We start from the raw sequence: 27,695 nt of genomic DNA, 5'->3' as shown, positions 1-27,695 counted from the left end.
CACGGCAGTCACAGTCACAGTCACAGTCCCCTATTTCACTTCTATACATTGAGCCCGTTCGTCCGAAGAACTCCTATTTCCATGTTAACGGGTCCAAAGGTTTGAGGTACTTGGAGATGAAGTGGGTAAGATGGTAGTGGCACGACTAATTTCACCGCCCTCTATTTCTGGTTAGCGTGAACATGCTTTTTGAGGACGATCTGCCAGAGCCTTGAATATCTGGCTAGAATTTATTTTCAGGGCCGCCACACGCGAGAGAAAAGTGATCGCGAAAGCCCATAAATTCTGTTAAAATCTGCTGAATATGTCTCCTCAGGCTTTGCCAAATGAGGAAGATGATTTCATCTTGACTCTATCGGATGAAGACATTGCTACCGCCGCAGAGCGAACAGCAGAGTCCTCACGAGGCGGAAAGTCTGGACTGAAACGGAGAGCGGAGGATATCTCTCCGGAAAGAAACAAGAAGAAGACGAAAAAGTCACGATCTCCGATGCCATACTCCTCTACTTCGGATGACGAAGATTTACAGGATGAAGAAGACGCTGCTTTGAACTCGGATTTTGAATTTCAACCCGGGGATGCTACGACAACTGTCCTTGACGATTTTGATGGATGGACGGGCCATGCTGGTACTGCTGCGGCTGCAGACCCCGCGAAGAAACAGGCAGTAGATTTGGACGACATCATCGCACGGCGAAGGCAGACCCGCGATCAGGGTTCTCAGCCAGACAGTTCCGACAATGACGCTTCGGAGAATGAAGAAGAATTAAGTCCGTCAAGTGCTGACGAGGAGGATGAGGATGACATTGTTGAAGATGAAAAACCAGACAACTCAGCTAGTAGGGGTATCCAAGGAATCGGATCAGAGAATGGAGATGACGAGGCATCGGATGATGATTCCATCGCCTCCCCCGTTGCCCATCCCGACGACCTAGCTTCCGATACTGCCTCAGATGACGACGAAGACGAGAATCCGACTCAGCTAGCTCGCCGCGAGGCATTTTTTGCACCGGCGGAGGAAGGCACTACCCCAGCCAAGGGCTCGAAAGCTTCACCTGGAATGTCTTTCCAAAGCATGTCTCTTTCGCGACCCATCCTGCGAGGTCTAGCTTCGGTGGGATTCTCAGAGCCTACTCCTATTCAATCTAAAACTATCCCGGTCGCTCTACTAGGCAAAGACATTGTCGGTGGCGCTGTTACGGGTTCTGGAAAGACTGCGGCGTTCGTCATTCCTATCTTGGAACGCCTGCTCTATCGTCCGAAGAAGGTGCCTACAAGCCGGGTTGTAATCTTGATGCCGACGAGAGAATTAGCTGTTCAGTGTTTTAATGTCGCCAAGAAGCTGGCAAGCTTCACAGATATCACGTTCTGTCAGCTAGTCGGAGGTTTCAGTCTGAGGGAGCAGGAAAATGTTCTCAAGACTCGGCCCGATGTTATTATTGCTACTCCTGGACGCTTCATTGATCATATGCGGAACTCTGCAAGCTTTACGGTAGATACCTTGGAGATTCTGGTCCTCGACGAAGCAGATCGGATGCTCGAAGATGGTTTTGCCGATGAGCTAAATGAGATTCTGACAACTATCCCTAAGTCACGCCAGACAATGCTCTTCTCGGCAACCATGACTCAATCAATAGACAAATTGATACGTGTTGGCCTCAATCGTCCTGTGAGGCTCATGGTCGACAACAATCGTCGTACTGTCGGTACATTAGTTCAGGAATTTGTTAGACTTCGGCCTGGGAGGGAAGATAAGAGACTAGGGTATCTCATGGTGTTGTGCAAGTCTGTCTACACTGAAAAGACAATCATCTTCTTCAGGCAGAAGAAGGAGGCTCACAGGGTGAGAATTGTCTTTGGTCTTGCGGGATTGACGGCCGGGGAATTGCACGGAAGCATGAGTCAAGAGCAGGTGAGTCCGATTTGCTTCGTGGCGTGAGCTACCTTATCTTATATTTAATCTCTAACGCATGCATAGCGAATGAAAAGCTTGGAAGCCTTCCGTAACGGCAAAGTCTCGTTTCTTCTCGCAACAGATGTTGCGTCCCGTGGTTTGGATATCAAAGGCATCGAAACAGTCATTAACTACGAAGCGCCTCAATCCCACGAAATCTATCTTCACCGAGTTGGAAGAACAGCACGAGCAGGACGCTCCGGTCGAGCCTGTACTATTGCTGCTGAACCCGATCGGAAGATTGTCAAAGCTGCAGTCAAAACGGGCAGAAACCAGGGTGCCAAAATTGTCAGTCGGCTCATCGGTCCTTCGGAGGCGGACAAATGGGCGCAAAAGGTCGAGGCAATGGGAACTGAAATTGAGGAGATCCTCAAAGAGGAAAAGCAAGAAAAGCAGCTTGCTCAAGCAGAGATGCATGTCAAGCGAGGGGAGAACCTCATCGCTCACGAAGAAGAGATTAAGTCCAGACCGAGGAGAACTTGGTTTGAGTCGGAAAAACAAAAGCAGGCCTCAAAGCAGGCTGGCTTCCATGAGTTGAATGCACCGGACGCCGTACAAGCCGTCAAGGAGAAGCGGAAGCTAAGCGGAAAAGAAAAGAAGCAGCTTGAGGACAGAGAGGCTAGACTGGGAGGAAAGGTTTGGAAGAAGGGTAAGACTGAAAGGTCTGGTTTGCCGACTAAGAAGCCGGGCGCCGGCAAGAAAGGGGGAAAGAATAAAGCCAATCTCGGGCGAAGGAAATGAAATGTAAATATAAGGACTTGGTGCATTTGATATTTGTTTCAGAAGATGCGGTCCTTCGATCGTAATCTTAGTTTCTAATATTATAATTTCGTACAGATTGGCCATCCACTCCGATTGCCAAGGCAGTATGGTGTGAGCAGTACGTGCAAATCATGAGTCTATCAAGAACGCGTGATCAAAGCGTCATGTCCTAATTATTTGTCGCCTCAACGGCGAGTGCAGGGAGCAAAAACCACAAAGCTGGCTGCGTTCGCACAATCTGCTTTTATGAGAGGGAAAGCTTCCAGATTGCGATAATGAGCCGTTTTTGAGGGTAATGGATTCTCTGTGCTATCATTCGCTAGCCTGTAATATCATTTCGGTAATGATTTTACAGCTTTCTCTATAGATGTATGAGCTATCTTAGAATCTATTTAATACCCCAAGTATTCTAACTTAAGCAACGACACGATATCTATAGGTAGGAAGTTTTACAAATCTTTAGACAGTATATATCAGAAACACAAAGAATAGCCTAGATACCGCTATAATTCTTATTATAAATTTATAGGTAGGGAAGGTGAAGTGAAGATAGCGTGATATTGTACCATAGATACAAGAACAATATATTTATATTTACTAGGGATCTCGACTATGATCTCTTTTGTTTATTCCCTACATCTCTCTTTTTCAATGTTTATTTCCCTACCACTCGTAACTTCTGCTTCCAAGTGTTGTATGTGCAACCGGTAGTTACTACGCTACCTAGATTCTAGTACTATAAGAAATTAAAAGAGAAGCGGCCTCATTTGTCTAGAGTCTTTTGTATGTACTCATACTATATTTACGTCGTGATTCTCGTGATAAACTGTGCAAAGCCCGAAAACTGCTTCCTTATAAACCGGATGTAGGATGCAGTAGAAATAATATTCTAAATCTCGGACCAATACAAAACTCCTTTTCGCCAAAGCGTAAGAAACATCATGCTTTGATTGCTGAAAACCGATTGGCCAATTGGAGCTGGTGGGCGTCGTCAAAGAATTGCAGAGAACAGGAATCGTTGCTGACAAAAAGAGCCCAACCATCATCATCGTTATCATCAGAATCAAAAATGTTAAAGGCTTCAAACCGCGCTGCCATAGCCGCTGCCGTCATATCTACTACTTCCGTGATGTAAATGGCTCGCAGAGCTCGAACTATTCTGTATCGTCGGATCCTCCGGCCAGTCTTCCTCTTCCAGGTCTCTGTCTCCAATGTTAACTGCTCTCAAAACACCTTGCCGGCGAGACGGAAGCGACCAAAGATCGTTTTTAGGTTCCAAAGATTCATGGCTAGGAATCGACGGAGGACTTAAAACTGGCTTCTTGCTATACAGAGGCTCAGGTGGTTCGTCTTGCAAAGATCTAGCTGCATGGTGTGCGTCATTGGTTGAAGTAGGCACATTGTTGAAGTTTTCATCTTGGTTGACTGGAATCTCCGGGCTGATACTCATCCCAGAAATTGCTTCCGGCAAGAGCGCTTCAGGGAGTCCAACATAGTCCTTTGATGGAGGAACGATGTTGACATCATGGCTTGCTGCGTCTTGGTCGGAGAGAGAATTTTCCCGGATAGAATCGTCATAGTGAGTGGGCATCTCTGAGATGCCGTGAGGGAGAGGTATTTCCTCTTCGGGTTGAATTAAATATTTTTGGTTGTGCTCTTCAGGAATATGTGCCTCGATAATAGGAGTCGAAGAACTCTCGACATACTTCCCGCTTCCGTTACCTCCAGAAATGCTGCCATTTCTCACACTGACAGGTTCGCTTCTGGGCGGTGCCACTTCGGTAACTTGTGAGTCGGCTCCATCCGAGTCCTTGATATTAAACTGAGCAATCGTTCTAAGTTTCCTTGTTACCCATGACGCGAGAATCTTGCCGCGCTGCTTTTCACCCAAGCGTGACCTTGGGAAGTCTCCTTTCGACACAAATGCCACAACGTCAACGATTAATTGATGCTCGTTCAATATTGCATTGACGATGACTGGAACGATAGATGCAAGGTAGGCTTTTCGAATGACTTCGACGAGGACCACAACTAGTCCACCGGCTTGAAAAACGGCGCTGCTCTACTTGTTAGTCGTCATTCTCAAAAGCTAAGCATTATTGTCACATACCTCCCGCCCGGGACGATATTCCTATGACACTTTTCAATCGAATATTCGATGTCCATCGGGAAATGGCTGAGGCCGTTCACTTCAAAAGTATCCCCTATTGCACCAAGAACAAAAAGGATCTGCATCTCGACAAGTGCTCCACCAGGACCAATTGGGCGACTGACATTATGCAGAAAACCTAGATCACCGGTGCGTACGTAGGTCACCTGGGAGTCCCCATCTACAGTCTGGCCACGGAACCTTTCAGCATCAAAAATATCCTTCGAGCCGTAGAACGACTTGACACAGGCTTCCGACTGCACCCATATTTCTCCATACTCGCCGACGTGGCAAAGGCGACAGGTTTCAGGATTCACTATAGCAATTTGCGTGTTCACCGGCACCATTCCAGAATCCTGAATCAAAAGAGCCGAAGGATCAGTGTCGGGGTCCACGGGAAAAACCAGACCACAGCGCAGAGCGCGCGCGTCCAGCCAAAGCTCAATCGGCTCAATACACATATAAGATCGTGATGCTATCATTGGATTCAGCACATGGGAATAGATGGTGTTAATGGCAGTCCGATCTAGACCTGCTGCTGCAAAGAAGAGTCGAACTCTCTGGACTTTATTCCAAGTTAGAATGAGCTTCACCGCTTAAACCGGGAAACGCAAGACATACAGACGTCCACCCTGGGTCTTCCTTCTGTTGAAATCATAAGATTCTTCAATTCTTGTAGCATAAATCCTTTGCCGGGCATCGTATTCATTGCGTGATCCAACATCTGTGAGGTGGCATAAGTATTTTTTATCTTATATCTTGACAAAGTCAAGAAAAGGGACTGGGGGTTCTGGGCGAAGTCGACGGGGGAGACGAGATACGTCGGAGAACCTGTTTTCGTTAGCCAGCTATCCTGCACTTCCTCCGGTTGCTTGGCTGAGCTTACCAACAAAAACACCCATCAAACATGTGTGAAGAAAGCCTATGCCACTCGTGCTCCTTACGCATCCCAGGACAGGCCTCGAGCTTGTCATTTGGCACGTTTCCTTTTGCACTTTACAAATCCCCATAATTGTATCGTGGCACAGCTGAACCGCAACTCGCCTCTGATCGGGGGTCCAGTATGTCCATACCAAAGCGGGTTGGTTTGAAGCAACCCACTCCGGCTTCATAATGAAGCCAAGCTCCCGGCATCCGTTCGTCTGCTTCGGAGGCTTACCAGTATTGTATGAGTTGGGAAGAGCGACTTTGAGCACCAGCGCAGACTGTTTCAGGTGTTGAGAAACCGGCTTTTGCTTCAACAAATGCTCGACCTCAGAGTTCATTAGAATTGCCTTGACTTTGAAATCCGAGATCATATGAAGCAGAGCCGGTGCATCCTCATGGAGACGATTTTGATCGAGCGGAGCGACAGGAATAGCCACGACTCCAAGGCAGAAACACGCGTGAACTGCTAAAACAAAATCCTCCGAATGGGTGTACATCAATATCAAACGATCACCTGGGCGGGCTTTCGCTTTATTTTTTATAAAAGCTGCAACCGCAGCAATTTTCGTGTCCAACTTCTTCCAGGTAATTCCTTTCCCTTCACGACCACGGCCATCAATTGTGCAATAAGAGAGTTCCTCCGCTTGTCTCGAAACACGCCATTGCAGCAAATCGACAAGGCTAGAGAAACTATTCAGTGGTGTCGAGGTGCGGTCATCTATCACAACTTCGCGATAGTCTACGCCAGAATATTGTTTCTCCTGCAATGCCAAATTATCCTGCCTGTTCTGGGTTGACAATGGTGACCATATACCCCCAACAGGGTCGTGACCAACGGGAAGATTCAAAACTGCTCTCTCCACTCCGAACTTAACATGGACACAGGGCAGAGCACCATTGTCAAATTCTTTTCGACAAAGCATATTGCCAATCTCTTTTCTCCCATTTTTCGTTACCCTCGGAAGAGTATTTGGAGCCGTGATCATCACACAGTATACACGAACATGATGTTCCTGATACAGTATTTCCATGCATCTTTCAGACAGCGAGTCCAAAAGCGCTGTGTCTAACTGCCTTGGAGGCCCACCTGATGTTGAAGGTGCAGTGGATGCAGCGCTAGACTCCAATAGCACAATCGGTAAGTGCTCTTCATTGACGAAGACGTCAAAAGCAGAGCTGAATCTATTAGTAATTTCATCCATAAAAGCTAGCAAAAACTTACCAATCATAGATTTTCGGAACGTTCTTCATAATACTGATAATTAGGTGCTGCACAAAAAAATATCTGTATTCTGCAACATCCATTCCATGCTCGACCCATTCAACCTTCTGCCTCAGCCTGTCTTCATACAAGCCGAGCACAAAAATTTTACCTTCAATGACACAACCGAGGAGACCAGTTCTTAGAAATTCCAGGTCTATGGGCACAGGCGAAGGACTCCCCTCAACGAAATGGTAGGGTCTCGCGTGGAAAATGGTTTCTGTATGCTTTGGTAGGGCCCAGAAGCCGCCAGACAAGGAGGGGGAATCGACCCAAATCTCCCCAATCACATGCGGCGAACACAACAAACTCGTTTCTGGGTCGACAACGGCCAGAGTTGCATCCGGAATAGGATAGCCAAAGGCTCCAACTCGGACAGTACCAGGTTCTATGCCAGCTTTTTTTCTTGCTTCTTCTCCAATCGCGACCACAATCACCTCATTTGTTTTTAGAGCCTCTTTATCAAGAAGCACCTCACTCAGCTCGTTGCGCCCTTTCCTATCTTCTGCCCCGATTGCTGTCCCCCCAATCAAGCTTCCATAACCACTGTGACCGGAAAACCTCGTCTTCTCTTCTGGCTCTTCCTCTGACAATGTGGCTGTATTCGAGCCATCCAAAATTAGCGAACATCCCATGCGCTCCTCTCCTCCTAGCCAATCTCGTACGCTTATCACCATGCCTCCGTGTTCTGGAAGGCAAAGCATCGGCGCCACCAAGTCCCTCGCTCGAGGGTTTCTCAAAGGCCTTAACCAACGATCAGCAAGTATCTCATGAAACTCTCCATCAACAGTCAATGTGTCAATAAGGCAAAGCTTGACAGAAGCAAAATTCGGGTCGACATTCTTTTTGAAATTTCTTGTCGTCATTGGATCCGCTTGATAATTGTAGACAGCTCTTTTCAGGCCCGGATAATCTGCAACCATGAGGGTCGCCTTGTATTTTGTGATCAGATGAGCGTAGAGCCCGGGCGTCTCTACGGCATGCGACTCAATCCAGACCGTGGTATGCCCTCCATACACGGTCAGAAGAACCCCAAGGATCATGCCGATGCTCTGCCTAGGGTCAAGGTAACTAAGGAGGATCTCCCCTGTCCCCCCGTGCGCAAACGGTCGTGTGCTTTTGTCGCGAAAGAGCGCACTTTGCGAATCTAATCCCCCTTCACTCCCAGGAACCGTGGCAATTATCGCACTAAGACAAGCCATCTGATGCATGATTGTTCTGTGACTCATAACTACTCCACGAAGATCACCCGTTGGTGCTCGAGAAAACTCAATGTAAGCAAGATCCGGGACCTGCAATGGAGGTACATCGTCCTTCTTTTTGGGGTGAAAACTGCCAAACTCGTTCGTCTTCCACCACTCCACTCCTCGAGGCCAGCTGAGCTTTTGCATTGTGATGTCTCGCTGAAAAGCTTTTAGGTTGTTGTCGGTGGTCAGAGCTAAGTGCGCCTGCGTCGATGTCAATATAACATTGAGCTTTTGATAGTCTTCGAGGTTGTTGATCGGCACAGCAACCACGCCAGCGATGAAGCAACCCATCAAGGCGACAGCAAATTCGATAATCTCGGCATCTCGGTAGATCAGCGCAACGCGGTCTCCTCGATAGAGATTGCTCTTGTCTCTAATGACCTGGGCAACTTTTTCCGCTCGACTAGTGAGTTTATCCCAGGTGATTGAGGCGGTTTCCTTCCCCTTCTGATCTAAAACCCAATAGGCTGGGCGCTTCGGATTCGTCCGACTTCTATGTCTTAGAACCGATGGAATATTATCAAATTTGGACATAGGGATATTTTCATTGTGCGGATCATAAACTGCAAATGGGACATCTCGTGGTTCAAGAGGAGCCTGGTGATTAGGTAGTCCAGGTAACGGAAGATCATTGGTGTTAAGCATTGGGGGCATGGTCGTCGGTGAGGAAAGGAAATCGCCCGAGGAGTATCTGTGCGGGCCACCTTCATAACTATCTCTTTGTTCTTGTCTCTGCTGCCCAGCGAAGTCGGAGAAATAGCCCTGCTGAAAATCGAGCATTGTACCTAAACGAGAGTGGGTTTCGGATATTTGAGGATGGTCGCTCCCAGGATTTTCTGCATATCCTAGCTGTGCCGCAGGAATAAAAGCGTAATCTGACATCAGTGTTGGTTCTGTTGACATCTCAGAGTTATCCACAAACTCTCCTGCGCTTTCATATCGAGGAATAGAATGAATCTCCTCGTTAACAGAAGACCTCATTGGGGTGCTCGTCACTGATTCATCGTGAAATAACTGTAGCTGCTCGGAAGAGTAGACCTCAGCCGGTAATCTAGGTATCATGTGCGCTGCATCCTGACTTTCGACTATTAGATCTACATCAGCGACACGTGCAAGATTATTTTGAGAGTCAGTCAGCCCAGTATTAGTGGAAGGGCTTTGGGTGCGCAGACCCGGAGGATGAACACTGTCCGCGGAATGGGCACTAAGGGCAGCAAGGGTTGCACTGCGAGATCCAGCGAGAGAAGAGCTACCATCGTCTACGCTGTGCAGACGTAGACGGGTCTGCAGTGGCTCTGTTTGAAAGTTCCCAAAATATTGCGACAGTAGTACAGTGCGGCGCTTTTGATACCTATAAGATCAGACGTTAAATAGCCCTTCAATAATGAGAACAGTCACAACAAGGTCTTTCTGAAGAAACGGGGACCTACCCTTTTTCGGTGATGTCGCCTTCCTGGTTTAAACATCAGCTTATTTGCGACTCTCGGAATCTTTGAATGAACTAAACACGTTGGTTTGCAGGTTGGCGGTGAAATGATGACGTACCGCTAATTCATGATCCAGCTCTTCAAGCTTCGCCTGAAGCTCAGTATTTCCTTCAGCCATGACCTCGCCCGCTTCGGCTACACGCGCCGGTGGCAGCTATTCGATATTAGACCTTGTCACATAGGACGATTCTGAAATATTCCAATGCGTTGCCGCACATCCAACGAGGAAGCGAAAGTCGAAGCTCACAGGAAGAGCACGATGCCAAATTACCTGGTGTTGCTTGGGCGGAGCGAGATCTCGGGAGGTATGCTCAGGAGGGTTTAGTCTCCGGTGGTTGTTGCGTTCGGCTAGCATTGGATAACTAATTTCTCTCAAGCAGAGTACTTGTATACGGCGCCTAGGAAACTGAATAGTTACCTACCCAAGGTAGGTTATACACTCTATACACTGTATACTAGGTAGGGTGTCTACCTAAGGTATATTAATGCTATAATTGATTAAGCCTCCTCTAGGTTTCTCTAATACATATTTCTGATACAGCTCTATATAATTGAGACTTATTTTCTATTTTCTTTCTTGAATACAAGAATATTAAATCTAGTCATAGTTATAAAAAGCAAGATATAAAGTAAAGGATCATATTTTAAAGAAACTATTTTTAGATTACAAAGGAAGAAATTCAATTTAAATATAAAGATGTTAGTTTAGATATAAAATTGTCATACCTTTAGAATACCTGACAAAGAATAATGGTAATATTACTTGTATATTATACTATATATAGATTTCAAAAAAAAAAAAAAAAAAACTACACAGTTTAAATGTAGTAAATTATTTATTTCAAGCCTGTAACTTAATATCCATTTACTGTTATCACTGAAAATATCTCCTAAGCTATATTGGTCCAACCATATTATAATTATTGGACCGCTAGAGCATGGATTCTATCTCGATCTTATGGATTGTCACTGGGCACACAATACTGTCAAATCATACCTCCATAGTGATTCTTCTACGGTATTGAAAAGCCGTTTATTTTCCCTACGGTACCTTAGGTTATCTTAGGTACCTTATCTTAGGTAAGTAGAGGGAGCAACAGTACTAGGCCGAAAGTCTTCGTTCGCTTGCAAATAATGTCCAGGTCGCGTTCATTTCAAAGCAGTAGATTGATTTTCTATCATGTTCTCATAAACTTTACTGCCTGATTTATTTGCTAATACATTTACTATTTGAGATACAAAGAATAAACTCGTCCAAAAGTTATCTGATTACTGAAATCATGTGGGGCTGTCCCGGAAAATCTGGTTATGGCCGAACAGTTTTGGTCAGGTACTAGGGTACTGTACAATACATATAGGTAGGTACAGTACCTTAGGATTACCCCTCAAACCGGTCTATTGGCCCCAACCCCGAGACGGAGCTGCCCCGCCGTCAGTCGCAAAAGTTTTTGACCGACGAAATCGGCCAGTCGATAGTATGAATCATCTGAGGGCGTGTGATTCATCAAGCGAAGTTGATAGCATTTAACACGCATTTGGGCCGCATTTCCTGCCTGCGTCACGACCAACTCTCTATTGATTCCGATCTGACACCATTTACGGGTATAATTGAAATCACAGCCTCCGAAGAAATCTGACGTAACGCTATCCATCAAAATCCAAAGGCCCTATCTTCGTACGCACTTCCTGAAATACGGTTGCCTATCCGCCTGCCTCCGTGCGTTGATTTCGATATGCCGATGTATGGACGACGCTTGAAGCACCATAGTCGCCTTATTTTAGTACTGACTGACCGTGTTCCAGGCTGAAAGATCCTTCGAAGAAATACAAGGCTTTCAAGCCGATCAAATTGGAGAATCGCCAATGGCCATCCAAAACACTAAATCAGGCGCCGCGTTGGCTTGCCACTGATTTGCGAGATGGCAACCAGAGCTTGGTCGACCCTATGGTATGCCACTTGGCATTGATTGGCCTCCCTCTCATCTCGACTTTTCGGAAGCCGAGCTAATGTACCAGCAATAGGACGGTGATCAGAAATGGCACTACTTCAAAATGCTTGTGGAGCTGGGATATAAAGAGATTGAAGTTTCTTTCCCTTCTGCCTCCCAGACCGATTTCGACTTTACGAGGCGCATAGTGGAAACTCCCGGCGTTGTTCCTGACGATGTCTGGCTACAAGTTCTTTCCCCTTGCAGAGAGGACCTGATTCGCAGGACAGTCGAGTCTCTAAAGGGCGCGAAGAAAGCAATTCTTCACATCTATTTGGCAACAAGTGATTGTTTCCGTAGAGTTGTCTTTGGTTTTACTCAGGAAGAGAGCATAGAATTGGCGGTTCGATGCGCAAAGCTTAGCAGAGCCTTGACGAAGGACAACCCGGAACATCACGCAACGGAATGGGCTTTCGAGTTCTCGCCGGAGACTTTCTCAGACACGGATCCAGAATTTGTTATTAGGATCTGTGAAGCTGTTAAAGCAGCATGGGAACCAACTGAGGAAAATCCAATTATTTTCAACCTCCCGGCCACCGTTGAGATGGCAACGCCAAATGTCTACGCAGACCAGATCGAATATTTCTGCCGCAACATGACGGAAAGGGAGAAGATTTGTGTATCCTTGCACCCTCACAATGACCGTGGATGTGCTGTTGCTGCGGCTGAGTTAGCTCAAATGGCTGGCGCCGATCGTGTTGAAGGCACTCTGTTTGGTAATGGAGAAAGAACTGGAAATGTAGACCTTGTTACTCTTGGTCTAAACTTATATACGCAGGGTATATATCCGAACATTGATTTCTCGAACCTCAATTCCGTCATCAACGTCGTTGAGGAGTGCACCAAGATACCAGTGCATCCGAGGGCCCCTTATGGAGGTCAACTTGTCGTTTGCGCTTTCAGTGGCTCGCATCAAGACGCGATCAAAAAGGGGTTCCAAGCTCGCAAAGAAGGCGGCGCTAATGATGAGGACCATTGGCAGATGCCTTATCTTCCACTAGATCCGCAGGATATCGGCCGAACTTACGAGGCCATTATTCGTGTCAATTCGCAGAGTGGCAAAGGTGGTGTTGCTTGGATAATTTTACGCAGTCTTGAGCTCGACCTTCCTCGCGGGTTGCAAGTTGCGTTCTCCAAGGTCGTTCAAAAGGAAGCTGATACAGTTGGAAGGGAACTTCTTCCGCGTGAAATCCAAAAGCTTTTTGAGGACGCTTATTACCTGAAAAGCAATCCTCGATTTACTTTGGTAGACTATCAAATTTCCACAGAGCGCTCCAATTCTATTCAGTCCGGCTCCCTCGGCAGTCAGCCTTTGAAGAGACACTTTTCTGGAATTATTGCCATCGATGGAATTGAGCATAGCATCAAGGGCGTGGGAAACGGTGCTATTTCGTCTCTTGCTAACGCTCTCCACACGCTTGGCATTGACCTTGACGTGTCTGACTACAAGGAGCACGCAATTGGCGAAGGCAGGGACGTGAAGGCTGCTACGTATATTGAGTGTACCAATGCTGGCTCACCTGCGAAGGTGTGGGGAGTGGGTATTCATGAGGATGTAGTACAGGCGTCTTTGATTGCGTTGCTCTCAGCTGCGTCATCGGTGAGATTCACCTCAATGAAGAGATAGAGGGATTGCTAATCTCCTTCCAGTTTCTTTCGAGCCAGCCAAACACCCCGGTTCCATTCAGGCCGAAACGATCCGATGTAAATGTCGATTCGGACGTGTCGAATCTGAAATTAAACGGTGGTACTGCGTAGTGTCAGAACTTCCACTATCTGTATATTTTTCCATGCCTCAACGATCTTAGAGACCGCTTATTCAAAAGTCATAATTACGTCTTATCATCTATGTTTTAGCACGTCAACCGGAACTTAATCGAGTAACCATGTCGTTCTGCCGGCGATCTGGGTGGTTTCATATGAGTATTTGTGTAAAACTTCGAGGGCTGTGAAATGAGTAGAGAAAATAGTAATCTGCAAATGATTTGATTGGAACTCTCTGGCGCAGTAAAGGAAAACACAGTATGATTAAGGTTTCGAATTAAATTCCTCAGCTCGCTTCCTCAACAATTGGCCCGGCTACTTTACAATTTGCTATATATTCAGCAGCTGCTCGTAGATTCTCCGCCGCACTCAAAGCTTTCGTGACCAGGGTCTCATTCCTCTCAGTGACCAATTGTTGCAGTGCGCTAACCAGGAACCCTGAAAGGATGTCAATGGACCAAGATTCAGGAATCATGGTTAAAACCTGACGAATGATTAGCTTTCGCTATCAGTTGGATTACAGCGCAGACTTGCCAGATGTACATCAAACCATTTCCCGAAGCGATCAAGTAGTTCTCCAGTCCGTTCAATTCTTTCTGTTATGTCTTGTATCTGAAGCATCTCAGTCAAAAGGTAGCTGAATAGAGCAGATTGCTCCTGTTGCGAAAATTGTGACGCCGTAGCATCCAACGGCCGACGACGAAACATGCTGGAGCCTCCCACTAAACAATAATGCACTGCGCTATCATAGTCTCCTAATGTGTGAGTTAGAAGCCGCAAAGCTTGCTGATGACGACCCTGGCGACAGTCAAGGATGATCATTTCGGGCACGAGCACCTGTTTTAAAGGTTCAATTTTTGCCATGACCGTTGAGACATCATAGTCAATAATCAAACCCTCTGTGCCCCCAAGAAGTTGGAGAAGCCTTAGTCGATTCCGGCACCACTCTTCTTGAATGAAGTTTTCCTCGATAAACTGCCGGTAAGTCGGTCTTGGATAATGTAACGCCTTATAGGCTTCATAAGACTCCACGACGACCGAGCGCATAGTGTCCGAACTGTTTAATATCCCAATGATAGTATCAGTGTAGTAGAGTATCAGGTCATTCGCATACATTGTGTCCTTTTGCTCGTCAGTATCGTCTACAATGATCAGACTCTCAACAGAGAGCTCGAAACTTACGTGGTCAACAAAGACAAGATACTCTAAGTAATCTATCATAGCATTCGGAGCCCCACTCTTTAGTGCGTCAATCACCTGGACGGCTTCGAATTTGACTCTACTGGTGGAGTCTGTAAAAACAGAAACCCCCAGTTGCGCGTCCCGCCGGGCCAACCAAAGAGCATATTCTTTGACCAAAGAGGAGTCTCTTATCCTAAGAAGATATTTTCGCATTTCGTAATACCCGCCAATGAACTCTCCTCCATAGTCAGGTTCGCCCTCTAAAATGCGTCTCCATGTCTGCAGCACTTCACCTGCCATTTTTCGACTCTGATACAGCCTGCTGAGTACGTACAGGCGATGGTAACGTTCTATCAATGCGGCTGCGCTCTGAATGCATTCAACTCCTTGATCAACAAAATTGTTCAAATCGGCACGCAACGACAATGGAGTTGCAGGACCTTTAGGACTTTGCTGGTCCAAAATAAGGAGAACGTGAAGAAGACCAGAATCCACTGTCTGAGATATCTCATTCTCGTCAGTTACGCTTCCAAAGCCCTTCTTCTTCCTCCAGATTGACAGGTATTGTTTCAAAAGATGTAGAAGCTTGAAGTCGGAGGTTACTTTGGAAAGTATTAAGACATCCGCGGATTTCAAATCGGCCAGAAATTCTATAATGATTTCCTTAACGCCGGAGAAGGCCCAGATGCCTCTTTCGCCCTGGACAATATGTTCTCGCAGGCCAGGTATCAGAGACAGGACAATTCTCGGATCGACATTGCCTTCAACTAGCGCTTCCTCTGTCATCTTTCGGTAATCGTCTCCTACTTCGACTCCAGACATAACCCTTGAGATCATGTCAGTTAACAGTAGCAAGCCAGCCTTTTGTTTGACGTAGTTTAGGCTCAAGAAATCCAATTCGGTCTTTGGTTCTTGATCCCGAATATTATTCAATATCTGAGCAACTGCTTCTATGTCCACGAATTCTGTGGAACTGGCGCTTTTCGATGCTGGAATGGTTTTTTCCAATAATGAATCAAGTCGAATCGCCAGCGGGTTTCGAAAAACCCACCACGCCTTGTCCCCTGCCCAGAGAACCGTTTGACAGTCAATGTAACTTATTCTATCGATAAACTGTCGTTCTTCCTCGTTGCGCAAAGATTCCAGGTCATCTGTAGGACCCTGATCAATAAACTTTGGGTGACCTTGATGGGGGCTGGTCCGTCCATAGATGGATGGTTGAACGTCAGAAGACAGGGAGTCTCTTTGCTTAGCACTGGTTAACAGTGGAACTTCGCAATTTTCCGTGCTTGTATATAGTTCATTGATGCGGATTGGTGCCAACTGCATTTTCTCCCGAAGCTCTTCGAGAAAAACATTACAACGACCGGTTGTCCGCCTGATACCCACGGCGGGTCCGCGAGGAGTGGTCTGTTTCCGTGAGCTTTCGAAATGCTCTTTCATTGAGATCCATTCCCTCTTTCCTCCCCCTTCGCCGGGGCCTACATCCCATCTTTGGATCTCTAACCCCGCTTCATTTCCGGACGAAGAATCGCACCCCATGACCGCCAGCACGTAACCTTCGTCGCCGATGTCTCCGGTCACGCCAGAAATTGGATTAATTCCTCGACCATCTAAAGCAATCCCTTCAGGGTACCTGCTGAATTCTAGTGTCCCCCGAACCACGTCGCCGTCAAGATTGACGAACATCCCTACTCCTGGCTCTAGCGGGTTCGTGCCCGTCGTGAGCAAAAATTCTGTTGATGTGGGAGAGAGAATATGAGGCCGCAAGGAATTTGCCTGTGGAGTACTTTGATGAGCTCCTTCTAGAGTTCGGGAAGACGATTCCTTTGATTCTAGTGCAACAGTAGACCTAGCAGTTCCATGCGCCGCCAAACGATCATAAGTATTGCTTTTCTGCGCCTTTGAGCCGTCTAGGTTCGACGAGGCTTGCGATGACCCTGGAGCTACTGTTTTGTTGCTTGTCGTCCCTTCTTGACTACCCCTCTCCTCGGGTACGGCCTTGGGCTCCCATTTACTTGGCGATTCAGTTCTAGATATTCTAGATGATGCGCTACCCATTGGAGTCGAAACTCCTGCACCAGAGTCACCTTCGGAATTGCCATATTTGGAATCTTTGCCGTCAGACAGCCTTTCCTCTTGATGGAAAGAGCTGCCGTCATGGGATGAGATAGGGAAAAGTGGTATCTTCTGCTGATGATCCACATCCAACAGCGAGTAAGAGTGCGCATCCGCTACACAAGCAAAGTTATCTCTTCGAACGGTAGCCAGGCAGCCAGAGAATTCTATGTTCCTTACAAGTCGTGGTTCTTCGCTGATCCTCACAAGTCTGATCCTGTTTTTAATCGATACCATGACAGTCACCCCATCTCGCGCATAGTTGCTTGATCCGCTCTTGTTAAGATCTAAGCCTCCAACCCATCCGCAATTTGAGACCTTTGTATTTCCAAAAGCCGGAGTGAGTTCCGGCAGGGAATAAAATGAGAGTGTTCCATTGCAAAGGATGCAGGCTTTATTAACATCCTCAAGCAGAAGTATTTGCTGTATGCCAAGCGTGCCCTGCGGTGAGCTTGATAATGGGTTGAAAGTAGGCTGCAACCTCGATGCTAGAATAAAGTTTGGTTTGGAAAACCGACTGTCTGATTCGCCGGCGAGGAGAACAAAGTGTAATATTTCACCGGCTGATGTTCCTATGTACAAGTTCCCTTCTACATACCATTGTCACTATCGGCTTCAGAAATAAAATCAAGCACAAAGATGAGCGCGTAATCGTTTGTGGATCATTTTTGTCGCAAAGTTCGGTAGCATCACTCACCTAATAGCTCGATGCATGTTATGTCGGTACGGGAACCATCATCGGCGCCGGCGATCGGTACGTCATCAAATAATTTGCGGAGGATATATGAGCCAGGTTCCTGTTGGAAATTGCGCTTTCCGCGCCTTGTAAATGTTGTCACATCTCTTGAAGCCATCACTTTTGTCCCTCCGGAGCCACATTGAACTTCGAAGGGTGAACGAGCTGATGTCGCTGGGGTCGAAGAAAGGTATGTAGATCTAAAGCTGTTCAGCCTACAGCTGGAGCTTGCCGCATTCCGAATAGGGACAGCTTCCCGGAGTCGTCCTTGGCCGCTGCGTAACACGTTCAGTACTAGCAACCCTTCTCCAATGATGTTGTAGCATCATGCACAATCGCAAAAGTGTATATTTTGATTTGTTAAATTTTTCGCGGATCTATCCAGGCGTGTAGTTATTTATTATTTTGTTTTCTTCTGAGACAGAATCAGGACTTGACCACTGTCCTCTACTAGAGCCCTTTGTTAATTCTAGATGGCTACGGATCCCGTTGAGGAAGGGAAGGTTCCCTTTTCTATCACCACCACAAGTACAACTCTCGGTGGAAATGATGCTACAGCCACCCTTGGATTCAGAGAAGTGGCCTCCCATCAAGGAGGCAATAAATTCTACAGGGCACTTACGTCCTGGAAAAGTCAGCTACTCCCCACTAGGTTGTAGTAGTCATGTTTGCTGATTTGAAACCATGTAGGCATTGATCTGACCAATCTTCTCCCCAAATTTGATACCACTGCCTCCGACATAGTTGTACATCAACGGGAAACCCTGGTGCAACGCAAAGAGTTGGCGCAAAAGACGAAAGATTTCAAGAAACTAGACGATACGGCCAAGCTCCAAGATTACAAAAGCCTCTTGAAAGGTAGGAACGTCCCGAATTATGATTGATGAGAATGATATGCTGATGATTTTAAGCGTATCAAACGTTCATTGACCTCTTGACAAACAATTCAAAGGTCACATCGTCGGCCTTTCTACAATTGTATTCCTCCATTTCTGAGGCGCCAGATCCGTATCCATTGTTAGAGGCGTCACTGGATGCACTTCTGGTCTCAGAGGACACATTTCCAAAAGTAATAGCAGAGAATGAGCGCCTTAAGAAAACGATTGAAAGTCTCACCGGTCAAGTTGAAAGCGCTGAGTCCAGACTGAATGACGAACGGGACGCTCGCAAGTCTCTAGAACTTGTTTGGGAATCCAAAGTTAAGGAAGTTGAAGCATCATGGGCTGCAGTTTTGGACGAAAAGCGGGATAATTGGAACTCCAGAGAACGAGCGCTTGAAGAGAAGGTTGAAACACAAGAGAGACTATTAAAGGAGGTAAAAGCCAGCTTTGAAGTTTCTCAGCGCTTAGATCGGACGGGAAATGGAAGTGGTCCTGTCTCCCTAGGGAACACAACAGAATTAGAGATGATCAGCTCCGAACTTGAACGAACCAGTGTTCGTCTTGCTGAAATTGAGGCCAGGAACGAGCAGCTTCGCCTGGAACTGGCGCAGGCAACTTCCCAAGCCAAATCCTCAGATATCACGATCGAGGATGATCCGGCTTTTCTTCGAATTCAATCTGAAAACTCCTCTCTTCTTCGAAAGCTCGATGTGCTCAGATTTGAACATGATTCAGAAATTCGGCAAATGGGAGGGAGACTGCTTAGCATGGAAAAGGCAATAGGAGCTTTATCTGATGACAACGAGAAGTTGCAGAGAGAAGCAGGAAGATACAGTGACTATGCGGATATCAAACGAGAACTTGAAGTGCTTAAGGTGGGTGACTCAAATTGCACGGGAGCTTCGCAGGCTAATAGGTTGACCGGGTTTTTCTTGTTTGCAGTCCGTTGAATTCGCAATGGGTGATGATGAAGGAGAGGAAGAAGAAGATGAGGATGATGATAATTATGATGACAAGGGCAATGGAGTTGGTCACGGTGAACGTAGTCCAGGCGATCTGTCTCTCTTTCGCAGAGACAACCCAGAAACGCTTGAGCAATTACTATTACGGAGAAACAAAAAATTAGGGGACGATTTGGCTATTCTTCGAGCATCTCACCGCGAGCTCCAGGATCGGTTGGAAGTTGTGGAAAAGGACCTCACTACTACAGCCCAGGAACTGGATAATTCGAGAACTTTAGCGGCGACCCTTGAAAATGATCTCCTCATACTTCAACAGGATCCAGGCAGTGGTTTCAAATCTTCGGCAATGTCAGTGACTGGTATCCATGCGTCTCGATTCCCGCAACTACGTGATGGTGCCCGTGGAGGAAGAACATCTCCTACCTCATCAATAATATCCGGGTTGGACCCATCCCAAACCGCTACCGGTGAGAGTGGGGGACTTGGTACCGGAATTTTACCCATGGTGGCAGCTCAAAGGGATCGATTCAGACAACGAAATGCGCGGCTGGAGGAAGAACTTTCAACAGCCTACAATGTAGTCTCATCATTGCGGCAGGAGGTCGCCTCCTTGCAGAGGGATAATCTGAATCTCTACGAGAGGACAAGATATATGTCAACCTACAATCGCGGGCAACCATTCTCTTCTTCATCAGCATATTCTGCAAACCCTAACCCCTCGACCGTTCATGTTTCTTCAAATGACGTTCCATCTGACGTTGGATTGGACAAATATCAATCAGCTTATGAAGCGCGCATCTCTCCGTTTGCTGCTTTCAGAGGGCGAGAGTCAGCGAGAGCACTTAAGAGAATGAGCCTTCCCGAGCGGATCGTTTTTTCTATTACGCGGCTCGTACTCGCAAATCGGGCCAGCAGAAACTTATTCGCTGTATATTGTCTGGCATTGCATCTACTCGTGTTTGGGATGCTGTACTGGGTGGGCATCGCAGACGTTGAGAAACATGCTGGCAATTTAGCTGAAGCTGGGGTGGCGTCTGCAGCTGGTATGGGTGATGTTAAACCTGAATGGCATCAGGAAGGTTTCAGCGAAAGAGGATGATGACGAGAAAGTACTCTACTCGACGTTATAATGTAGAATCATATTTGGTAAAAAACCATAATACTTGATAATGAATCATATCAATCGAATTATATCAATCGAGGCAATTTGAGCCACTACATGAACTACCATAGCCTGTATCAGGAGCTGTCATACACTTGACTAATAGAAAGTAAAAGAGTCTTGAAAGTAAATTAATATATAATTAAAAATATAATACTCTTCAACTATTGCAATATAAATAATATTATACAGGTAAATTTTATATTTATAATATAATCAGATTATTTATAAAAATATTTATTAACAATAATAAAAAATGCATTAAACAGTACTAGAAATAAACTATTGCCTGATTGATAAATTATATTTCTCTACAAAATTATCACTTTCATGTAAAGAATTTATATAAAATAACCAGGTAGATGTAGATTTATATATATATTATAAATAGATACTATACTATTATTTAAATTATCTTTTTTTTCTCTACAAGTACTAAATTATTGATATAAATATACTCTATAGTCTGTTATTTTTCTAAAGCAAAAGCATAAATGATACTTACTAAATTATAATTAAAGCTTTAAAATTTAATTTATCTAGCTTAACTTTTGTGTTATATATTTTAAAACTAATAAATTTATTATAAAAATCAATTTTATCCTAATTAAATACAGGAAAAAAATAAAAAAAATATATAAAATACTTATATATAGATAATATAAATTTTTAAATTATTGATTTAATATTAATAATAATTTAAATAACTTTAAACAATTAAATTAAATTCTAAGTTATTTCTAATTATATAAAAATATTTTTAAAAAATTAAATTTAAAATATTTAAAAAATAAATAAAAATTTAAAAATTTATTTTTTAATATAAAACTAGGTTACTTAAAAAATTAATTTATTTTCTAAACTTAATATTATTAAATTAAAAGTTTTTTTCTAGAAATATTTTGAGAGAAAAATATATATAAAAAAAATTAAAAAAAACTAAAAAAAAAAAGTTTTAACTAAAAATTAAATTTAAATACTTAAGATACTTTTAATATTTATATATTTTTATATTTAAAAAATAGCTTTTCAAATGATATATTTTTTAGTATTAAAATTTTTTTAATTTTTTTAATTAGAAAATAAAAGTTTATACTATTTTAAATTAATTATAAATTATTTTAAAAATAATTTTTATTATTTAATATAATTTAATATTATTATAAAAATTATTATAAAATTATTAAAATATTAGTAGCTGTATTAGATATACTGTTATGGTCTTGCTTACTTTTATATTGCTCCTTCTACTTCTGTGCTTTAGTATATTAAGCAATGATGACCATATATAAGGTTGTTGTCCAGAGCTACATAAGAATCAAGCTTTTTTATACTTTCATACTATGTTTATCATTGTAGGCCATAACAATTAGTAGCAATACTTTTTTTTAATTCATTTAGATTCTCCAGACCATGTGGTTTTTCTATAGTTGCCTTCTCTCACTGTTCTACAAAGCAAGAGCTATGCAATACCAACCAACAGTAATCTGTCATTATAGATCCTTGATCTTCTTACTTCTACTATTATCTTTTATAGCATTGTCCTATATCTGTTGCTTATTGTTTTGTTTGAACCATTGTCCTTTTCATCACTCATACTCATCTACATTACTTTTATTTCTTTATTGAACAACTAGTTAGCTTGGCTAGCAGTGTCACAACAGCTTCATCCTTGTATAAAAAGAAGTCCAGGAGCAGTTTGATTTCAAACCATCTAACAAGATTGAGAATAGAGGGGAGACTACAGTGTGTACTAATACTTGAGTTAGATCCAATGGACAACATGTTGTTAGCCTGTACCTCTACAGAACTAGTTCTCTTTAACACCTTGTTAGTTCCTATATTTATGGATTTAACTACTGTACCAACAGACCAATCTCTGGTATTGTTCTCCAGAGAATTGACATCTCTGCTTTCAAAACTACCTGAAAGTAATGAGGGTGATCTTGTACAGAAGGTCTCATTGTTATCTTTTAATGAGGAGCTTTTGTTAACTGAGTGGCAACAACTAGATTTACCCTTACAAGTACTATAGGTAATAGTACCATTGCTCATAACAGTATCTTCTTAAGCAATGTCACCTCTTGACATGACAATGCCTGACTATCAGGTACTTGAGGACCCTATGAATCTGTATCCCAGATATAGGTCAATGTCAAATGTTCCACTACCCTTGATGCTAAATGTTCCTCTTATCATTTCTCCTAGTACTAGGAGTATACTGGGTTTTGGTAGTCCAGTGGACAATAGTCACCTAATGGCTATGATGATGCAAATCATGTAGCACCAAATAAATAATATAGAACACCAGCCACCATGTAAGATACATGAGCTAAAGGTTAAATCTATTGGTAAATTTACACTTAATTCCACTACTAACACCTACATGATATAAACCTTTATCAACAATATTTAGAACACAGTAAGAGCATTTGGTGAGGAACAGATATTGGTCTTACTTAAAAAATGTCTTACCAATGATTGTGCACATAACTAGTTATATAGTTTATCTAAAGAAGACAGAAAAGTAATGAACCAATCAGCTATTGAATGGTACCAATATATCTACACTAAATTCATGCCCTGCAGGGGAATTGCTTGCATTGAAGCTAACTGCAAGAAGTTTACATAGTCATCAAGACAAGAACCCTTAGATTACTTTACCAAGAAGTTACATCTATTGAAGATTACAGGGTATGATGATGAAAACAACTTGGTTGAAAGGGTACATGATGGCTTCTCTCTAGAGCCATCCATCTAAATTATCATGGAATCTGTTTTGAAAGATAATGAGAATATATTCTCAAAGTATTTCAGCCATCTAGACAAAATACAAGTAGCTCTAAAGGTAGAACATTTAAAGTCAAGATGTAAAGTTTGTATGGGATTGTTTAATTGGTCTGGAATGGTATTGTCTTCTACTACAAACCACCTGGCTAGCTAGAATCAACCCTCAAATCAGGTATACAACCAGAATAAACATTTTAATTGATAGAATAACTGCCTGGAAAAGGTTAATCATCAAGACACCCAACAAAAATACAGGTTGTAGCAGACAATAATGGATGCAAATATTTTGTAGTAAAATACTAAAAGTGCAGGCTACAACATTAGACCTTGTTGCCTCTGTAGAGAGAAACACTAGAACTATAACTACTTACAGATTAAAAAGAAAGGTAATAGTCATAGGAGTAAACAGTGTGCATTTCATGCTGATGGTGACAATCTTGTAGAAAGTCAAGACATTAACAATGGAGATAATAGAGCTTTAATGTTTTTCTATATATTAATAGACAATTCTGAATTGGACACAATTGTATCTAATGCTGATAATGCAGTAGAGGAAGCATTCTTCATTTCTACTAAAGTTAAATATAACAAGTACAAGCAAAGCTTTTTGTTTGTTTGTTTCTTCATTCTGCATGCAGCCTTAAAGCTATGGCAGAGTCTATAGTTTAAATACATAAAATATGTATTGAGCTTTTGAAAGTCACTCTAGAGTCAGTCAAGCTGATACTGGATGTCATCCATCAATATAAAACAAAAGAAAATTAGAAAAATAATAAAGAAAAACAAAGTAAGAGTAATAAAAATAATAAAAGAAGGTCAAAGTTTGGTTTGGTTTTTTTTTTTTGGTTTTGGTTTTTTTTTTTGGGCAATCTCAAAAGGTACTTTCATCTTGAAGCCTACCCCAGTCCCATAATGTTTCCTGTTGATATTATCTTTCTTGATGTAGTAACCATGTTCTTGATGCTACTTTAGTAGTATCTAGATATTCTAGTAGGTGGTTCCAGTTTTTTCCAGTATATAATATTTTCAAAGTAAAAACTTTTTTCTTTACTTTTTGTAGTAAAACTTTCCTAGCTTCTTTTGTTTGAGAGCAGAACAGTAATAGATGAGCTGGACTCTAAGTAAAGTTGCAGATAGAGCTGCATTTTTTTGATTTATATGTAAGTAGCCTGTATAGGTAGGATTTGAAATAACCATGTCTTATCTTGAGTTGAATGACAGTTGAGCAAAGCTTTTTGTCATGCAGTACCTTATACTAACATATTAAGGCAGATAGTTATTAGACTAAATCCTCTATATCTAATCTAATCATTATTAAATCCTCTGCCCTGCTAGTTAAACAAGTTCCTGGATTTGATTTAGTTGTGTATAGCTAGGTTTATATAGATATAGTTTTTATACCAGACTTTAATACTATCTATAAGGTGGTAATTGATTCTAGATTTAGAAATTCTAGCATTGATACAGAATTTTTAAAGTACATTTCAAATAAAAATTTCATGATTCAAGACCTACCCTTTATGTATTAGATTAAAGGTATAAGACTTGGCAAGACTACTATTATCCAAAGAGTGATACTAAAGTTCTGCCTCTGTACTAAGGATAGAAAAAGAGTAGTGGTCATTACAAGATCATTCTTCATCATCCCAAACCTGGGTACTTACATGCAGATAGTATAAATTTTTATATTATTTTAAAATATTAAAAATAGTATTAATTTATAATTAATAGATATAAATTAATTTTAATTATTTTAATTATATATATATATATAATTACTTATATTTGTATTAAATAATTAAAATTTAATTTAATTTATATTTAATAATTAAAACCAATTTTTTAAATTTTTTAAAAGTTTTAAAAATATTTTTAAATTATATAAAATATATTTTTATATTAAAGTTAAATTTAAAATATTTTAAATATTTATATATTTAAACTAATTTATATTAATTTAATAATTGTATTGATTTTATTTAAAATAATTAAATATAATTTTTTATATAAAGTTTTATATTTAGTAATTTTAAATATATTTTAATAATTTATATTTAATTTAAAATTTTTAAAAACTTTATAATAATATTAAATTTTATTAAATGTTATAGAATATTTCTAAAATAATTTTAAATTTAAAATTTTTTGAAAATAGTTTTTAATTAATTTAAAATAGTATAAAATTATTTTAAAAATAAAAAAAATAAAAATAAAAAGATATATAAAAAAAATTAAAAAAATTATTTTTAAAAAATATACCATTTAAAAAGCTATTTCCTAATTAGAAAATATATAAACATTATAAGTACCTAAGTACCTGAGTTCAATCCCCAGCTGAAAAATCTTTTTTTTTATTTTTTTTATTTTTTTCTACTATATATATTTTTTATCTTAAACTATTTTTAGAAAAAAAGTACTTCTAGCTCAATGGTATAATATTGAGCTCTAAGGTTAGACTAGTTTATAAAGTAAGCTAGTCCCAAATAGGAAATAAATTCTTATAATTATTTTTTTATTTTTTTTAATTTTTTTTTTAATTATATTTAAATTATTTAAATTAATTTAAAAATATTTTAAAAAAATTTAATATTATTTAAAATTATTAGTATTAGATTAATAATTTAAATTTATTTATATAATATAAAATATTAAATGTTTTAATTAAAAAACATTTTTTAAATAAAAAATAATTTTAAATAAATTAAAAATTTATACTATTTGCATGTAAGTAATATTAAGGAAAAAAATGCTAAAGGTAGTAAAAATCAAAAAAGTAACAATTTACAATACCTAGCCTACCTCTAAGAGCAAGATAATCTAGCTCATTAATTAGTGAAAAAAATTTAAGACTATCATTTTATTTCAAATCCTGCTTGTAGTTTTTGTTCTTGTGCTAGCTACAACTGTATTCAAAACCTCAATAAGTCTATTAGATATTGTTATTTTTGTATAGTATTAACAAATTAAACTCAAGAATATATCTTAAATTTATAATCTTAAAGTTATTATTGTAAAAGAATAACTTATGCTAAGCTTTTTAATGAAGCATAGCAAAACCTGATTTCTAGAATTATTGTTAAATAGATTACTCATGGTCAACTAGTACTATCTTAACCTCTAACTACTTTTACTTAAAATGTTACAACTTTTTTTTGCTCTGAGATAACTTTGTCTAAAACTTACATTATGTAACTTCCTTTAGCTCTTACACTAGGATGATTCTCTCTGGTTTTTGTACTAAAGCAACTTCTTCTGGCTCTTATACTAGAGTAACTCTTGCTAGTTTTTACACTAGAATAACTTTTACTAGTGCTTGTGCTAGAACAACTTTTTCTAGTACTTGTCATGCCTTGAATGTTATTGATTGATATTTTACAAATATTTTTAACTTTCCAGATACTATCTTTAGTGTCTTTGAAGATAATACTCCTATTTTAACTACTTAAATTCTTGAAAGCAATACTTTTAGCTCTATTATTTATGTTACTAAAGGTTATACTCTCATTTTTTACCCAAGATATACTATAAATACTTGGTATTGCTCTTGTTTATCCACTTATTTTCTGTTATTGATTGAGTGACTTTCTTACTATTATTATAGTTCTATGCATATCTTTGTAAACTTTGCTAGTATAAATCATTACCTGGCTGTATTTAAAAAGTAGTTGCTATTTATGGAGAGGGTGAACATCAAGTCATTTCAAGCTTTGGAAATGAATTTAGCAAGAATTTACTATCTATTACATAAAGAATATTAGGTACAGATTATATTTGAAGATTATATTGAGGCTGAGATACTTTTTGTAGAAGAAAAATATAAGTTATATAAGAATCTAAAACATGCTTTGGATATAGAGCAAGAAGTTCAAGAGGCTCTTAAGTAAACTTTAAAGATAGAGCAAGAGATGAGAATTATATTAAAGTAATGTATAAATACTTTGAATTACAATATATAGTATATCTTTAATTACTTGAACTGCAAGACTAGAGATTTATTAAATAAAAATGCAGAAATGGTAGATTAATTAACTGGATTTGGTTTTGATTAAATGACAATTTGCTTTTTGTTTTTTTTTGTTTTATTTTTAAGATACTACAAGCTTTAGGCTAGTATTAGTAGTTTGAAAGTTTTTCTAGTATAAACTTGAATGAGAGTATAAATTTTTTTTTCTTAATTTCTTGTTTTTTTTTTATAATATTTACTATATCTTGTAAAACTTGTTTTATATACTAAAACTTGTCTTTTTTTACTATGTTTTTATATCTTGATTTTTGCTTTTTATTGGTATTTTTTGAAGGTTTGCTAGAGTATACTTTATAAAATT

General features: G+C 40.9%; 5 protein-coding genes across 5 annotated transcripts; 3 read left to right on the top strand and 2 right to left on the bottom strand.

Moving 5' to 3' along the window:
• Nucleotides 1-246: 246 nt before the first annotated feature.
• L228DRAFT_244999 (DEAD-domain-containing protein) lies at nucleotides 247-3,160 on the top strand. The gene is made up of 2 exons (XM_018332061.1): nucleotides 247-1,912; nucleotides 1,979-3,160. Exons 1-2 carry the CDS (start codon nucleotides 305-307, stop codon nucleotides 2,693-2,695), a joined length of 2,325 nt encoding a protein of 774 aa, XP_018189674.1. The 5' UTR covers nucleotides 247-304; the 3' UTR covers nucleotides 2,696-3,160.
• A 637-nt stretch (nucleotides 3,161-3,797) lies between these two features.
• Nucleotides 3,798-9,182, bottom strand: L228DRAFT_208501 (acetyl-CoA synthetase-like protein; the record flags this gene model as incomplete). The annotated part of the gene is made up of 5 exons (XM_018329761.1): nucleotides 3,798-4,773; nucleotides 4,827-5,430; nucleotides 5,487-5,696; nucleotides 5,752-6,968; nucleotides 7,015-9,182. The coding sequence occupies 5 exons, from the start codon at nucleotides 9,180-9,182 to the stop codon at nucleotides 3,798-3,800; spliced, it is 5,175 nt and encodes a 1,724-aa protein (XP_018189673.1).
• Nucleotides 9,183-11,132: 1,950 nt separating this feature from the next.
• Nucleotides 11,133-13,936, top strand: L228DRAFT_244997 (2-isopropylmalate synthase). The gene is made up of 4 exons (XM_018332060.1): nucleotides 11,133-11,528; nucleotides 11,591-11,735; nucleotides 11,810-13,375; nucleotides 13,426-13,936. Exons 1-4 carry the CDS (start codon nucleotides 11,521-11,523, stop codon nucleotides 13,531-13,533), a joined length of 1,827 nt encoding a protein of 608 aa, XP_018189672.1. The 5' UTR covers nucleotides 11,133-11,520; the 3' UTR covers nucleotides 13,534-13,936.
• On the bottom strand, nucleotides 13,763-17,753 carry L228DRAFT_244996 (hypothetical protein). The gene is made up of 4 exons (XM_018332059.1): nucleotides 17,537-17,753; nucleotides 14,722-17,429; nucleotides 14,074-14,661; nucleotides 13,763-14,023 (listed from the first exon to the last, which is right to left on the bottom strand). Exons 1-4 carry the CDS (start codon nucleotides 17,691-17,693, stop codon nucleotides 13,826-13,828), a joined length of 3,651 nt encoding a protein of 1,216 aa, XP_018189671.1. The 5' UTR covers nucleotides 17,694-17,753; the 3' UTR covers nucleotides 13,763-13,825.
• Nucleotides 17,754-17,870: 117 nt separating this feature from the next.
• On the top strand, nucleotides 17,871-20,517 carry L228DRAFT_228058 (homeobox protein cut-like protein; the record flags this gene model as incomplete). Its single annotated transcript, XM_018330464.1, has 4 exons — nucleotides 17,871-18,208; nucleotides 18,266-18,433; nucleotides 18,487-19,331; nucleotides 19,399-20,517. Exons 1-4 carry the CDS (start codon nucleotides 18,049-18,051, stop codon nucleotides 20,515-20,517), a joined length of 2,292 nt encoding a protein of 763 aa, XP_018189670.1. The 5' UTR covers nucleotides 17,871-18,048.
• Nucleotides 20,518-27,695: the final 7,178 nt, after the last annotated feature.

Source organism: Xylona heveae (genome assembly GCF_001619985.1).
Source record: "Xylona heveae TC161 unplaced genomic scaffold L228scaffold_3, whole genome shotgun sequence".
NCBI classification, from domain to species: domain Eukaryota; kingdom Fungi; phylum Ascomycota; class Xylonomycetes; order Xylonales; family Xylonaceae; genus Xylona; species Xylona heveae.
The sequence above is the reverse complement of the archived record's forward strand: the minus strand, read 5'-3'. Positions and strand labels throughout refer to the sequence as shown.